General features: G+C 41.1%; 2 protein-coding genes and 1 long non-coding RNA gene across 15 annotated transcripts in view; 2 read left to right on the forward strand and 1 right to left on the reverse strand.

Annotated features, from left to right (window-relative positions):
• Positions 1 to 16,796, reverse strand: part of LRRC31 (leucine rich repeat containing 31) — a gene marked incomplete at its 3' end in the record, with an annotated part of 120,294 nt that overhangs the window by 32,123 nt on the left and 71,375 nt on the right. For 4 of the 13 annotated variants that reach the window (XM_081862483.1, XM_081862477.1, XM_081862484.1 and 1 more), the window contains exon 1: positions 1,133 to 1,227. Of the gene's footprint in view, positions 1 to 1,132; positions 1,234 to 3,566; positions 3,694 to 3,793; positions 3,904 to 8,373; positions 9,069 to 13,029; positions 13,222 to 14,045; positions 14,118 to 16,796 lie in introns of those variants that run through there. The other 9 variants (XM_081862487.1, XM_081862486.1, XM_081862481.1 and 6 more) reach the window with 6 other exon arrangements.
• SAMD7 (sterile alpha motif domain containing 7) lies at positions 1,181 to 13,764 on the forward strand (the record flags this gene model as incomplete). Its single annotated transcript, XM_081862908.1, has 8 exons — positions 1,181 to 1,283; positions 2,407 to 2,533; positions 3,556 to 3,692; positions 5,634 to 5,712; positions 6,773 to 7,455; positions 8,835 to 8,956; positions 11,117 to 11,227; positions 13,053 to 13,764. The coding sequence occupies 8 exons, from the start codon at positions 1,181 to 1,183 to the stop codon at positions 13,323 to 13,325; spliced, it is 1,635 nt and encodes a 544-aa protein (XP_081719034.1). The 3' UTR covers positions 13,326 to 13,764.
• On the forward strand, positions 7,463 to 8,327 carry LOC309342421. The gene is made up of 2 exons (XR_014156797.1): positions 7,463 to 8,190; positions 8,239 to 8,327. It is a non-coding gene; the product is annotated as an uncharacterized lncRNA (long non-coding RNA).

Genomic DNA, 16,796 nt, shown 5'->3' on the forward strand with positions numbered 1-16,796 from the left:
CTTAAATATGCTCTCTTACACTAAAGATTCTAAAAAGGTTTCAGAGATGGACCTTGGCTGTACATATAAAACTGAAAGTTAATTGAAGGGAAAAGAGTAAGCATTTTCAACAGTAGAACATATGTCACCAGATAAAGAGCTTAGACTTTTGTTTATTTTAAAAATCTGTTTCTTCAACCCTCTGCGCAGAATGGACACACACACTTTTGTGCTCTCATAACATGATTAACTGTATGGAAGTGCTTTTAGTCCATAAAGATTCTGCCCTTCCACCCTTTGCCTAATAAACCAAGACAGAATTAGCACTAGGTGAGTGGTTCTGCCTGCTGCCAAGAAGGGTTTGCTGAGGGTAAAACTCTAAAAGCAGAGATTAACTTGTCTTCATCTCTATAATGTGCTGTACAGTCCGGATTTACAGAATAGGATCAGCAGAGAGTCCTACACAAATGCAGTCTTGGACAGCTGGTGCATATTCTTTTACACAAACCCAGCTTCAAGGTTCTTAGCTATTTCACAGTCCTTATCTGGAGGGGCCATAGCTCAGGGAAGATCCCCTCGTCTGCATGCGTAAGGTTCCATTTTCAGTACCTACCATCTCTACCGGAAAGGACCTCCAAAAACTGGAGGTCTATGAGAGACCCATGCCTGAGACCTTAGGTAGTTGCTGCCTGTTGGGCTAGATGGCCCAGTGGACTGGCACAATATAGTCCGGCATCCTGTTTCCCACAGTTGCCAACCTGAGGCCTATGGCAAGAACAAAGCTTGGAGAGGAACAAACCATAAGCGCTGGTTCACATGTAACACTAAGCCAGCCTCTCATTTGTTTCTTCACAGCTTTGGAAAAAGGAGCAGTCTAATACATGCAATTTGACCAGTGTGCAATGCCAGCCTGCTTGTTTGTTCAAGTTCCTCTTACCATGACAAGCACACTGGGTCTGAAAATAACTTTTCATATATAGATGGTACCTCCAGTATTCTTAGCTGATTTCATTCTGGCAGGGCCTGGGAGGTAGTCCTTCAGATAAGCAGGACCTGTACAGTTTTATATTCCTCTCATGTATCATTGATATTTACAACATATCTGTTCTATTATAAATCATGCTTTCTCTTTTATTTTTCTCTCAGCTCGTACCAGTTTCACCAATAACTAGTGGAAAAGCCATCTGCATCCCTCCATAACATGACTCCTCGAGATCACATGAGAAAAATGTCAGTCCTTGGGGAACAGGGAACCTTGGAAGACAAGCATTTATACCGGTTAGCAAGTGGTATGGCAGCAGGCGGTAAGATGGAATACTGACCAACATTTTGGCCCAAAATATATCAAAGGCCACCCATTTCTCTAGTGATCCTCTTGTGTGTTAAGATCAGCAGAAGGGCCCCTTTTGGAAGTTCTACCACCCCTAGAAGTGAGGGGAGGCAGTGCCTGGGAAGGGGCAGCTCCTAGGTTGTGAAATTCCCTCCCCAAAGATGTGCCCTCATTATGTAATTTCTGTTGCATACCCTCCAACATCCTACTGGTCAACACTGGGACGCTTGTGGGAGCCAGCTGATTTGCATTAGAAGACCAAAAAATTAGCACCATTTGGTCCAGCACTCTGGCGTGAGGCAGGTGATTTGTATGAGAGCATGAGACCAAAAAATGGAACATTCCAGGATCCAATCAGAAGTGATGATGGCTTCTGTAATTCTGGGATGTCCCACTCAAATTGGAACGGTTGAGGGGTATGCTATCATATGTTGAAGACAAACATCTTTACCCTGGCTTTTAACACACGAGATATATGTTTTCAGGACCCATCCTAATTTTGTGACTTGTTTCAGTTTTTAATATTTAAGCTCAAACTATTGTCCTGGGACCTAATGGTGAAGAGTGGGTAAAAAATAGAATAGAGATAGATGATATAGATAGATAGATGAGATAGATGATAGACAGATAATCGAATCAAATCGAATAGAGAGATAATGAGAGAACTTTGGCAGGTTGATATTAAGAGCAATGGCTACCATACTACTCCACCTAATTAAAAGTTTCTCCACATTTCATTATAAATTCACTTATTATTATATGTGTAATTTATGGGTTTATGTGCAGTATCACACTGATTTCTGTTGCACAAGAACAATATCTAAGTGAAAAAGTGGGAAAAATTGCAAATTCTTTTACTGATTGCAATTAATCCCATAAAATACCATTTATATGGCAGCAAAATATTTTGTCATCCTATTTTTCTTCAACTTTTATTAATGTTAGATACATTTATCAACTGAATTTAGCAGTGGAATTCTTAGAACCTTGAAATAAGGGGGTGAAGATACTATTTCAGATAATTTTCGGTTTGGACTCTGATTTCTGGCATCTATGATGTATATTTACTCAAAGATACATGGTCTGATTTGTGTTAGAATTGCGACAGAGACAAGAGATTATAATGAGAAACCAGATGATGGCAGTAAATCCACAACTAATGGGAGCAGGTCAGCAGAGAATCCAAGCCATTCCTACACAGTTTGAGCCTCGGTTCATGGAAAGGTATTTCTCTTTCAACTGTTAAAAGAGGCTTTGTCTATAAACTATTAATTATGTAGGAAAAAACACATCCTCTGCCTGCAGCTATCATAATGCTTAAAGAATGATTATACTAGTTATGGATTATGAGAACTGTCATCCAAAACATCTGGAGAACACCTGGATGGAAAAAGCTGACCTGAAGACTAAACTAAGGTCCCATCTGCACCATATATTTACAGTGGTATCATACTACTTTAAAAAGCATTGGCATATCCAAGGAATCATGGGAACTGTAGTTTGTTACTAAGAGTTGTCAGGAAACCCCCTCCCCACAATTTATCTTATAAAGCTACAATTATCAAAATTGTTTAACAATGAATCCCTCTTCCCAGGAAGTGCTAGGATTGGAAGCTCTGTGAAGGGAGCAGGGGTATTCTAACAACTCAATGCTAGTGGTGGTTTATGTGTTATTGTTACTGAACTTGCCCTTTATGGGTGGTGGGTAAGAAATGTGAGTCTGGCATACTTAACATAAATTAGCCTTTAAATATGCATTGGTTTTCTACAGAGTATAAGCACTGGGTGGTAAAAGAACGGTCTTGTTTGATATCCACAAGTTATTGTATTAGTTGCATAATATCTAAGCATAAAATAGCATATATTTGATTGGCAGTTCTAAAAATGCTTTAAGCTTTCCTGGTCCTTTCTCCACAGACTCCCCACCCCCCTTTGTAAGCTGTGGCACTGTCTCTTTCTACTCTTATCATGCTCTGTCCATCGGGAGGCAATCTGCTCATCAGTAGGGGCAGTGGCCCTGTGAATTGTTTATTATAGCTGTATTCCAGGGCTCTGGATTAACCATAGGCTGTCTGGTCTATTTTGCCAATTAGTGTGCCATTTATATGGCAGCAAAATATTTTGCCATCCTGTTTTTCTTCAACTTTTATTAATGTTAGATACATTTATCAACTGAATAGCTTTCCTCTACAGTAACTGCTGCAAAGATGTCCCTGCCTTAACCAGATACTTCTCTACCATCCTAGAGATTTGTTACCTTCAACTGAGATGTTGGCACCAGCTGATCCCAGGCAGATTCATGTAGCTTCCCACCTTGGCCCTTCGGTTCCACAGCATGCCACCATGCCAAACCTTTTATCCAACCGCGTTTACCAAGGGGCAGGTAAGAGACAATGATGGCTGGAGCATTCTCAACCATCAATAACGGTTGTCATAGTGCTTGGCTGGGGAACTTGTGGCCTTCCAGATGCTGAATTACCATACCTCTGGTCACTGGCCATGCTGGCTATGAATCCAAGGAATATCGCAAGGTGACACAAGCCCTGAAACAGTTCCTTCCTGCCCACGTCTTCCTCTACATTGAGGGATCAAGACTGGAAAAAAACTTGTAAGGAAAACCAGCTATTGCTACATGTAAAAATGAAAATGAAGGCAGCTTACATCTTGCTTCAACTCTATGATTCTGTGATTCAGAGCTACTGTTTAATACATAGCTGCAAAGCTATGCACATGTCATCAATTAGTAAATCAGCTTGTGTACCCCACATGGTACTTCCCATGCACAAGTGGGAGGTGTCAGTGGGCCTAGCAAAGCACCATCATTTGCAGAAGTACAATTTTTAAAGAGAAAAACCCCACTAGCCCTCCAGTCAGTTGTTGCTTATCCAGCCATCTGCAGGTAGTATGCCCAATGACTGAGCATGCTCAGTGGATATGGACTACTGACTGACAGTTGCAGAGGGGGGTTCAGAAACCGAGGTGGGAGGGGGAATGGAATGGAATAGAGGAGGCTGGCTGGAACACTAAACAGGACCACACCATAGTGCAACATTTTGCTGCAGATCCCATTTGTAAATAACATTAGCAGATACAATGAAATATTAAGAACACACTGTCCAACAACCAGAAACAACACCCTGAGAGGTAGGAACCATGAGGGGTTGGACCATGTGAAAAGGCTAGACTGCCATCTATGGGTAGAGATATTAAAAACACCACAATCTTTATTACAGGCTGTGGGGAAAGGATGTGCCATGTTAACAAGCAATCAGAATCTGGGTCATTGAGCCAGTCCATTCACATGCTTGGAATTCTTCAACTGTCAGACAGATTCCAGAACACATATGCATCTTTCACTTTTCTTCAATGCAATACAAAATATACATTCACTCTTCCTCTTAGCAAACATTTCTATGCCATGTAACATTTTTCAAATAGTTCTCTCTCGCAAGATTTGGATTGAAAACTGGCAATGCATGCAGACCTCAACTGTGGAATCTGGTGGCCAGTGTGCTCCACTAAATTATTTTATGCACCGCAAAATTCACAATATTCAGTGGGGGTAAGGGTGGGAAAAACCACTTAACTTTTGTGCTTAAATGCCACAATCCAAACAAGCACTTAACTTGGAAGCAAGTTCTATTGGAATTCAATGGGACTTCTTTACAAGTAAAATGTACTTCACATTGTGGTGCCTGTTAATAATGTCAATCTGGTGAGGAACTTAAGAACATCAGAAGAGCTAGTGGCACACCTAGTCCCGCATCCTGTTCTCACAGTGGCCAACCAGATGCCTGTGGGAAGCCTGCAAGCCAGACATGAGTACAACAGCATTCTGCCCACCTGTGATTCCCAGCAACTGGTATTTAGTGGCCACGGAAAATGCTCCTTACCAATGTCTGGGTCAGGACTTTGAGAGGAAGACAGCAGAGCTCTTTAAAATTTTAACTTTTTTAAGTTTTAAGATTTCCCCATTGCAAAGCCCAGGAATGAAGCCCTCATTTAGGGCACTGCATGAGATGAGGCTGTAAATAGCAATGCTAGGGAAACTGTAGTGTGACACAGCCCTTGGCAGCAAAGTGCCAGGAAGTTTGCTAGATAGTGAATGAGTCTGCAACTGAAATTCACTTGCCCTACGTCTTTTGCAGAAACCCTTGAGGGTTTTTTAAAAATGCACATCACTGCATGATTACATGTTGTAGCTATTCTTCTCTCCAATAGCTGCCCCTTCGTTTGTTTTGTGTACATTAATCTGCATTTACATGACATAACTATTCAACTAATAATATTTAACCCTCTACCTTTTTTTTTTTTTTTTTTTTAGGATATAGTTTCCTCCAACCAGAATCCATGGAAGCTGTAACCAGACGGCAGGAATTGGTTCAGAAACAAAATATTGCCAGGTAGAGTAATTTCAATAGAACTTTGAATAATAACGGGGAAAGGCAGGCCTCTTAGTTTTTCTGCTAGTTTTCTTCACTGTCCTAGTAGAGTGAATTAAGATAGTGGGCACCTAAAACATTTTGACACTTACTCATACTTCACACTTGGGGCTTCCTGGCAGGTTTTCCACAGTCAGATGGGTGGCCAATGTGAGAACAGGATGCTGGACTAAATGGCCCATTGGCCTGATCCAGCAGGCTTTCTTATGTTCTCCTTGTAACCTGTTTGTTCAGTATCTATCCTGGTTTGCTTGCACAAAGTTTACATGGTGTTTAAACTATGTCTTGTCTTTACTGAACATTTCTTCTGATTTGTTCATGGGGCAGTTATTCATCTAGATTTGCTTGTTGGGTGCTTACATGCCTTCTTGTTACTCATTTGTTCATCCCACACATTTCTGAGCATTTTCTCAACACTTTCCTGGGCTTTTTTTTTTTTTTTTTTTAAGTGAATTTGTTATTCTTACAGTGACAGCACGCTTTAACTGCACAACCCTAAAGTTCCAGTATGGACTTGTATCCCTCCTACAAAAGTAGTGGCAGTCTATCCTCAGTATGAAGTCAGCTAAGCAGTATTATTGGGTTTGTGGGCTGGAATTGGTTAAGAGTTTCAACATGACTGCTCTTCAGGCATTCAGTATGAATCCATGAAGGTGCTCTCAGGCACAACTGGGCGATCCTGCCCCCTAGACGCTGAAGCATATATCAGCCATGCCCCCTGGCTGACATGGTCTGCATTAATCTGAAGGGGGCTCTATGCACACTGAGCTTCCTCCATGGGGAAATGAAGCATGCTCAGTTGGGAAGGGGGCATATAAGTTGGGTCAATGTTCAAGCATGAGAGCTACTCTTTGTTTTCCTGCTTTGGTGAAGTGATCATGTGATTGCCTAACCATATGCTGAGCTCACATGAACAGCTGCATTATATAAAGTGGCTCTCTCAAGGCCTCAGGCAGAGAAGGCTAAATAGTTCATCTCCTTTTATGCATTCCTCATTGCTTGTACCATGTTCATTGCACAGGATGGAGATGGAAATGAATGCCATTTTCCAACAAAAAGAAATAGAGAAAGCTCACCGCAAGGGATTGTTGGGGCTGGAAGGCCCCTTTCTTTATCACGGCATGCCGGCTAGCCCAGTTGCTTTCAGAGGGAGGCACAGGGTACCCGAAGGCCATCTTCCTAACGATTTGTACGTTCATCGTACTACTCTTGATGAACTTCACGGCAACACCATGGTGATGGCCACCAGCCCATACCCACCCGTCAGCACTCTGCAAAGAGAGCGAGGCCGTCGGCCTGGCAGAAGAGCTGGGAATCACAAAGCCACCGAGTGTAACACCAATGGCATCAAGAACCAAGCAGAGGACAAGAGCATAGACCCTTCCTCCGCAACCGCTGAAGAAGAGAAAGACGACAAAAAAGAAACAGAAGCAGAGTTGCTGAGCAAGCATGAACAGAACAAGGTCCAAGCAGAGCCTTCTGCTGCAGCCACCAAAAATGACAAGGAATATGAGCATGACTTGAGAAAACACTCTGGCAGCCATGAAATGCCCAGCGAAGCAAATGGGTGCAGCAACGGAAATGAGAAAGATCCCAACAGTTCTTGCACAGCCTTTGATGAGAAGTACACTTATCCGTCAGCGTTCACATTCTCTGCTCTGCCATATGGCTTCTCTGTACCCAGCAACCCACTGCTACCATCAGGTAAGTTAAATTTACCTGCATTTCACACTTTGGAGACCTTCTTTAAAAAGTGAAAAGGCAAAAATGCACTCGTTTTCTGTGTTTAGCACTGAGCTGTACATGGGCGCCTGCTTTTTCAAAACCTCACCTGAAAGCCATGGACATAGCCAGGATTTAAGTTGGGGGGGGGGGCGGATCACCCACCTATCATCCTCCTCTGTCTTGCAGATTCGGAATGAAATGTCTCAACAACAGTTGTTTAAAATTTTCTTTTGACCCCATGTGCTCATAAATACCTGTCAAAATCTTTCTACAATTTCTACTTTTAGTTAAGTATTTTTATCTATTTGATGGTGGGGCAGCTGCCCCCCCCCCCGGCTATGCCCAATGTGAAAGCCTTAGGAAAGGATTTTTTTGGACAGTGGTAACAGTAGAAGTATGGGGAAGGAAGGGTGGGGAACATTTTTCCACCCATAGGCTGCATTCCCTTCTGAACAACCTTAATGGGGGGTGCTAGTGGTAGATGGGAGCAGAGACAAAAGGTAGGCAGAGCAATAAATGTAAATTTTACCTTTTACAGTAGGTTAGTTTCCACCCACTCACACATCCCTCTCTGTCCCCCCATCCAGGCAAGCAGCGGGTATTATCCTAATTTAAGGACATATTCCAGCCAGGCATAAACTCTCAAGGAGAATGACCTGGGGAGAAGCAAGTGGTGGTGGCAGCGGCGGTGGCTGGGGAAACAGGTGGCCCAAGGTTCAGTCAGAGAGTCCTGGAGGGCAGCATTTGGCCTCCAGGGCAGAGGCTCATAATCTCTGGAGTGTGGGATGTAGAAGGGAATGGCATCATGACTGGAGACGTAGGAGGAAGACAGGTAGCAACATGCAGTGCAATTCTGCCACTTCAAGAACTAAGCTTTTTACAATAACTACAGGAAGCTTTCTTTTTAAAAAAGTAATCTATTTTTTTCAGGAAATCTAAATTCTGTGTTACATATAGGTTGTGTGTGAAATCCATATGCACGGAATCATAGGTGATAAGGAACAATGGTGATACAGAGTATTGTCATGGATAAACTAAAAGCTGCATCGAAACCCATTTTATTCAAAGCATGACCAGAAAAGGGGAGGCAGAATCCTGGAACCCTGAGGGGCTCAAAAACAGAAGTCAGGAGAAGAACTAAGTCCCCCTCCCCGTCGTCATGCTCTGCTGCAAATCATCTTGTTCCAATATTTCTCTGAATAGGAGAAATGGCTGTTGTGGTTACTTTACACACAGCTTCAGTGTAATATCTAATTTAACCCCTAGCATACAACATAAATTCAAAACCTGCACGTTAAGATTTGATTTGCTTGCCACTCACTGAATGCAAAAACTATTTTTTGCTTTCATTCCCATAGCCACTTCCAGCCTGATTCTGAATGGAGAAGACATTTCTGCCATTGAAGATATCCGCAAATGGACTGTTGAAGACGTATACAGTTTTATCATCAGCCTTCCAGGATGTTCAGACTATGCACAGGTTATTGCAACAGCTGAGGTTTTCTTAATGAGAATGATGGTTCTTGGAGGCTTGACTTCTTTTATTTAACCAACAAACTTCACTAACAACAAAAAGAACTCTGGTGTAAGAACTGTAAGGAAAAGGAAGAAAAGCGTAGGAAAATCCAGCTGCATTCACTTCTCATAAGACTCAATGGGAGTTACAAAAAAGCTATTTCCTTTCGGCCTCTCCCTTCCTAAACTATTCCCCGTAAAGAAATAATATAGGTTCAATTCAGGTAGTCATAAAGATTAAATAATTGTTTAATCTTCTACAAAGGGATCTATCAATGGTTTTAAAATATGAAATTGTTGGCTAAGGTTCAGCCAAAAACAAAGATGTTTAAGTCTCATTGGTTTCAGTGGGAGTGTGAGAAACAGGCTTAAGTTGCCCTCTGAAATTTATGGGTCTTAATTTAATTCAGGTTTTGCGGAGTTGTGCCCCTACATTTTTGTATATTTTGATTAAAACATATTTTTTTTAAAAAAAACTACTTAGAAGTACTTGCCATGGAATAAATGTTCCAATAGTGTGAAGAAGAGCTAAAGCTAAAGCGAAGAAGAGCTAAAGCATTATTTACATTGGCACAGCAAATGATCAAAGAATACCTGATCATTAGTAAAGCTAAGCAGGTCCAGACCTGGTCAAAACCTTGGATGGGAGAGTAATAGGAACTCCATGCAAGAAGAGCATTGAATGGCTGGGGTAGCCAGTCTGGTACCCACCAAATGTTGTTGGACTCCAGCTCTCATCAGCATAGTCAATGGTCAGAGACCATGGAAGTTGCAGTACAACAATATCTGGAAGGCATTACATTGGCTCTCTCTGGGGTAACTAGGGAACCATTGGCTAAATTCCTCTCTGAGGGATACCTCTAATGGACACCAACCAAGAGGCACAGAGAATGAAATGCCTGTGGCAAGAAAATGTATTGGTAGACTACTAATAAGATGCTTGCATTGCAGAGGGTTGGACCCTTGTGGTCCCTTCCAACTCTACAATTCTAGTAGAAGTTGTGAGCTGTGGCATAGCCTAGCCACCTCCATTCGCTCACTTCTGAAAGTGACACTCCAGGAAAACTAATTGTTGAGATTTGGACAGGTTACAATTTAAATCCAAAACATAAACTAATCAGTAAAATTAAGTTATTTTTGGGCTGTCGGTCTAAGATCTCCCACATTTAAAAGTGGAACTTTACCTATCAAAATCCAGTCAAAATGTGTGGGATGTGAAACACAGGAACAGTCAATTACAACATTCCTAGAGTGTACATGTTTAGACATGGGGAGGGATGTTTGTCCAGCCAGCAGGTAAACTTCCTGTTTCCCTCTGAGCTGGGACAGACTTCCTCCGCGTGTGACTAGAGGTGGGTGTGGCCTCACCTGTGAAGGTAACGACAAAAGCACAGGGCAGGGGCAGCCATCTCTCTCTCTCTCTCTCTCCTCTTCCTTCGAAGAAGCAACATCTACTAAGCTAAAGATGCCCTCTTGGCTCCCAGCCAAGAGAGGACAAAGGAACTATCTTCTTATAAGATGTATATTACTTTATTAAGCCTAAGTCTGCCTTTCTGCGATCTGATGTGAACAGAATGTGAGTAAACCCTTTTAATACTTTTGTAAAGGACTGTGTCGTGTCTTGTATTTTAAGAGGGAATAAAGGGGAAATTACCAGAGTGATTATTATAGAGGTTCTAGCGAACCTGAGCAAACGCTACCATTGCAAACTTAAGATAAAGGGGAATGTTTTACTCTGCTGATATTTTGGGAAGTTGTTAACACAAGTTGGATAAGGATATAATCAGTCAATATATCCTCTCCTGCATCCCTGTACATTCCCACAAAATGAAATGTTCCGGCACTATTTCTACTCAGACTTTGGTGAATCTCTGAGTGTAGAGTTGCACAGGTATAGGGACAGCATTTGGAATACTTTTCTACAATACCAAAACTCTGGATTTGGCACACTGATGAAATAATTAAAAGGGTGCTGTTGATTTATCCTGGTGACTGTGATGTATCATTAAACAAATATATTTTCCTCTAGTTAGAGCATGTTTTTGCTACTTTTGATTTGGTAATTGCCACAATGTGGAAAAATTGAAAAGTGTTTTCACCAACCACATTTTCCTTTTTGTTAAAGATATTTAAAGATCATGCCATTGATGGAGAAACCTTACCGCTACTCACAGAAGAACATCTTTTGGAAACAATGGGATTAAAACTTGGACCTGCATTAAAGATTCGGTCTCAGGTACAGCCAGTAGACATAGTGAAAATCAAAATATGGAATGAAAGATGTGTCCTAGAAAATGTGTGTATGTCTAGCATTTTCACTCTCTTGTTGTGGCTTGTGTTGAGCTCTCTGCCTGACCCCAAATGATAGGCAGGAAATTATTTCTGTAACATTTTAAATTCACAACATACTCTGCTGTTTAAAAATGTAACTGGACATAAGACTAGACAGATCTGCTTAAAAAGGCTGGGATATTACTGAGAATACGGAGGGTATCTTAGCGATATCCACATCTGGCTCAAACACTGAGATGCATGCATCTCCACAATAGGTTTTCAGGATATGATTAAAGAACAGCTTCTATGCTCTTGGTTCATTGTTTCCACACCCAACTGGAAGTGCAAAAGTGGAACAAGAGACCCAGAGAGTCACTAGCACAACATGAAGTTCAGTATCCAGTAGCATTCCAAGACTCACAAAATAAGGCTGAAACTGCCCTGAATTTTAATAGCAATCATAGCTAGAAATATTTAACCTAGAGACTGAAACATCACTGAGTGTGCATTGCAAAGCCAATGTTGGAATAGTTAAAATTAGTCCAGTCCAGTAAAATTGACCAAAAATCCCATTTACAACATGGTTAACAATAAAACCATGTTTAACAGATTATTACAACTGGGAAAGGTACAGGATGTACAGGATTTAGAGCGAAAATCCAATATGTCTCCCATCTATACAACACAATGTGCATGTTGTACAGTATATGCCAATGTCATCAACACTGGCTGTGTGTATGTGTGTTAAGACTGCACTCTAACTTTTATGCAGCACACACATTTGGTAGTCTGCATATGATTAAACTGACTTCCAAAACCAAAAAAGAGACGTGTAAATGTTTTTAAAAGAAGCAGCTTCCCCCTTTCCTTCCTTCCCCAGACTAGTAAAATATTGTTTACTTTAGCCTTTATTTCTCTGGCTGTTCTTTTAAAGAAAAAAGGTTAATAAAAATCCACTTCCCTTTTATCTATACAAACAATTAAGATTTAGTCCAAGTCCATCCTACATACCTATCTTCTGTCAGTTTGAATTAACCTTATTGGTCTTGAAGTACTGTTGTTTTTCATTTTAATCATTGTGCAGCTCTTATTGTCTCCTCAGCTTCTCGCTCCCTTCCTCTCTTTAGCCTTATCTGATCAAATCCATGACTTGCACTATTGATAGCTCAAAGCATGATAAATGGCAGTACTTGCAGAGAAGGAAAACACTGAACTATTAAGCAGGGGTGAAGGAAGGGGGTGCGGTGGGGACGGTCCGACCCGGGTGTCACCACTGAGGGGGGTGACAAAATGGCAGGTGGCACTCACCGCGGGGCCTGCAGAGCGCCCGAGCCACGCGTCTCTCCTGGGAGTGACGTGGTGGCTTGGGTGCCCGCAGGCTCCACACTGCCCCAAACAGTTTTCCCTCCACCTCTCCTTCACCTGTAGGGCGGCTGAGTGGGAGGAGGCAGGCAGACTCCTCGGAGGCCCCACGGAGTGTTCTGCTTGCTCCGCCGCTGCTATTAAGTGCCACTTTTCCTTTTTCAATATAAATTGTGCCAAAGCACTTCAGCCATGCCTAGATTTGGAGGAGAGGAAGAGTCAATGGAAGACATCCCTGATTAATTTACTAGTCCAATTTGCTGCCATGAAATGGCTGGATCACCCAGACCTAGAAGGCCCAAATGTCATGTCCTTATCAGTCCTGTGGACAATTTGCTATAGAATGTATGTGTAAAGTTAAGCTGGGCATCAAATGTAATCATTATTTTTAAAAGTAATTACCGTAATTGCTTATCTCTCTAAAGGTGTCCCGGCGTCTGGGCAATGTATTCTACATGATGAATCTTCCTTTGTCCATGCCCACTCCATCTGCTGCGGGCAAGACTTCTGAACCTCCTCCAGATATGCCATTGCCTCTTCAGTGCAACAGTCCTCACGATGCTCTGACCAGTCCTTGCTCCCAGGACCCTGAAACTTCAAAAACAGTTGAACAGATTGTTGCGGAAAGCAGGGAAAATACATCTGATGTAGCTGGAGCTCAGACTGATTTCCAGATGATCAACTACCAGAAAACTTGAAGCAAGTGACACAGTAGAACAGGCATTATAATGAAGCTAGTGGATTTGTAAAAAAGTTTAAACTTTGGAAATGTGAAGTAACCTGTGTTCACTACAGTTTATTAAATTTATTTTTTTAAAGAACTGAAATCTGTGCAATTTATTTAGTAAATACGAATGCATCAAGGGAGTTTTCCTAAGTTCCCAATAGGAACTTTTATGGGAAGCTTTGTATACTGCTGGCCTCCTGCTCCACTGCTGCCCTTAGTATTCCTGGGGTGTGTGTGCTAAGGGCAAGTGGGAGGAGATCAGAAGAGGTATAGATTCTCCCAGGATGATAATCCATCAAGTGGGTTACAACTGTAAAGACAGGAGGCTCTGCAGATATTATACTTGCTCTCTTCTTGGTCCTCTAGCTATTTTGTTGGACTGCTGACAGGGAAAACAAAACATTATAAAAACAGGATGGGTCAGGGAAAGCGTGGGCAAATAAAAGTCTTCATGAGGCATCTGAAGCAATGAATAGATGATTTGCTCCAGAAGGATGTGGAATGCTTTGGGAGATTGCTTGGAAGAATATATAGAGAAGAATGGACAAAAAATCCCTCCCTCCTTCTCATTAGCAGGACCTTACACAACACTGCATCCTTTTTCGCAAACAAAAGGGACCTTCTAAGGATACAAACAAGGACACCTTCTGTCTGGTGAACTCACAATTTTTACGCTGGATATTTGACTCACGTTCAGAGTTGCTGTGTGTCAACAATTGGTTCAGCCTCCTCCTGTCACTGGCCATTCAAAAGTTCTATGAATCTATGCAAAATAATTAGGATAAAAATAAAATAAAATAAAATGATGATGTATTTTACAAGCATTTTCCACAAGCTTTAGAAGGATAAGGGCATTGGAAAAATGTACAGAAACCCATCAGGAGAAAGCAAGCTAAACTGCAGTACAGACATGTTTTGTTTTCCTAAAAACAAATATATTCCTATATTATTATTATTATTATTATTATTATTATTATTATTATTATTATTATTATTTTAAGTTGCCTAAGAATAACTGCTGGAAGTGGGTTGTCAAAAGATGTTACAACATATGAAGACTTTGTTCTTTTAAACAACCCAGTCTACCACCACCTTTGTATTTACATCACTGCATCTGCCAGCAACATCACTGTGGTTTTAAACACAAATTGGTAAGAGCATTTGCTCACTAAAAATGGGTAAATATGTTATTAAATTACTGTAACTGACAATTCAAATATTTTATTTAGTTTGTGGATATACTGTATGCTGTTATTTCAAGTGGTACATCCTTTTTAGTCTTTGTCTCTGTAAATAAGGATTATTCATTAGGCTGTTCACCACAAGGCTGTTCAGGAACAGGACACACTTATTCAGTTGTGAATTCAGCCTCTGCTAGTCCCCTACCAGTCTATCATGACCATGCTATTTCTTTGCTTCTGGCTGAGCTACTTACAGTTGGTGGCTTATGTTTTCTGTACTTGCTGGACTTGAGGGTCTCAAAGAATGTTGCTTTGTGGCCTGCTATAATCATTTCCCCCTCTGAACTGATATAAACAAAACAATTTTATTACAAGGATTTTAAACAGAACATGGGCTCTCTCTTTCAAAGGAAATTGGCACTACAAAAGTTACCCGATTATTGTGCTGCTCATAGAAGAGTGACCTCATGGAAGAGTGAGCAAAACAGTACCTTTTCCTTTGCTTTTGAAGTAACATTTTTTTATCTGGAAAAGCTTCATGAAAGGTTTTTGGTTCATTATTTCCAAATAATGATGAAATCATGAGGAAAGGGAGGCTGAATACAGATCTACTTACAGCAGGGATAAGAACCTTGTGGCTCTCAAAATGTTTTTGGACTATAACGTTCATCACCATTTCTCATAGTGGCTGGAACCGATGGGAGTTAGAGTCTAACAACATCTGAAGGGCCACAGGATTCCCACCTCTGACCTTTTCTTTCTCTCTGAAGAAGAGTTTTAAGATTATTACGATTATTATTACATTTGTATGCTGCTTAATGTGGAAATAGCTTTAAAGTGGTTTACAAGTATAAAGCCAATTACATTCAAATATAAACATCCGTATTTAACATATGCAAGAAAACAATCCAGTTGAAACAATACATCAATTAAAACAGGTGACTTAGGTCAATAGATCAAAGGAATGCCTGTGTAAACAGGCCCATCTTCCATTCTTCTTTTCAAATGTTTTCCTTTCATGAGGAATTGCATTTAGAAATCTTGGGAGTTGTGTGCAAGGACATGCAATTATTTTCTGCCCGTCAGGTCTACATGAAAAGTAAGAATACAGGAAAGCTAAGAACCATGTTCCATTAGTCATAAGTATTAAGTTTGCAGTAAGGGAATGGGCATCAAGTGGCTTACTTAGGAACACTGGAAACTGCCTTATTCTGAGATAGGCTATTGGTCCACCTAGCTTGGCTTGTTTACACTAACTGGCAGCAGCTCTCCAGCGTTTCAGACTAGGAGCATTCCCAACCCTACCTGGAGATGCTGGGGGCTGAACATGGGACCTTCTGCATACAAAGCAGGTACTCTACCACAAAGCTATTACCCTAAAGGAGATACCACAGCCCCGTCCTTAACGTCTTTAACAGCAAGGCAAGCATTATATACAGTGGTCAAGCAAGACCAAGACACAGAAGCTGCAAACCACACTTTATTTATATACATGCTACCTGTCAGGCACCACAGTTGTGCATTTTTAACAGTTGTGGAATATTTTATGGTTTCTCCAAAGTCGAGAACAATAAATATCAATCTATTGTTTGCTATTCTCTGGGGAATTACCAAGAGCAAGTACTTTTTAACATAAATTTCCACTGTCTAACCTAGACAGATATTTCAACAAGGTTGTTGGGTTTTAATCAGTTACTTGAGTAAGCTCTTGTAACCACTTCCCGTTACAACTGTTGCTTCAGTTAAAAACCTGCAATTCTTATCGCATTGTATTCCTTCCTGCCCAGCAACAATACATCTCTAGAATGTGAACATTCCTACAATAAACTGCAATGGTTAGGAATAAGCTTTTACATGGGACAGATATTCTATTGCTGTAGAGAACCTCTACAGAGAAATCAAGATTTTTGTTCAAAAACCTGATGGCTAGAATAACAGAAGAACTACCCTATCATGTCTATGAATATTAATTTTTTTGTAACTTTTTCTTTACCACCCTTTCTTTAAAAATCCAATATGATTTACAACACATAGGGTTTAGGATATTGTGGATCTCTGAGCTGGGAGGTTCTGGGGTAGACAGGTTCTGCTGGTGTAATTCCTTAACTGTGGCTCAGCCACATTGACATATTTTCCCCATCTCAGATGCGTCAAGCCCTGGCTGATTTTAAGCTGCCATAAGCACTGCAATAAGGTGTTCTGGAGGTTCAGTGGGACTGGGAACAGAGAGTGGGAAGTTCACGTGACCTGGGTACTATGGT

The sequence above is a fragment of the Podarcis erhardii genome, assembly GCF_964252035.2.
Source record: "Podarcis erhardii genome assembly, chromosome: 5".
Lineage (NCBI taxonomy): Eukaryota > Metazoa > Chordata > Lepidosauria > Squamata > Lacertidae > Podarcis > Podarcis erhardii.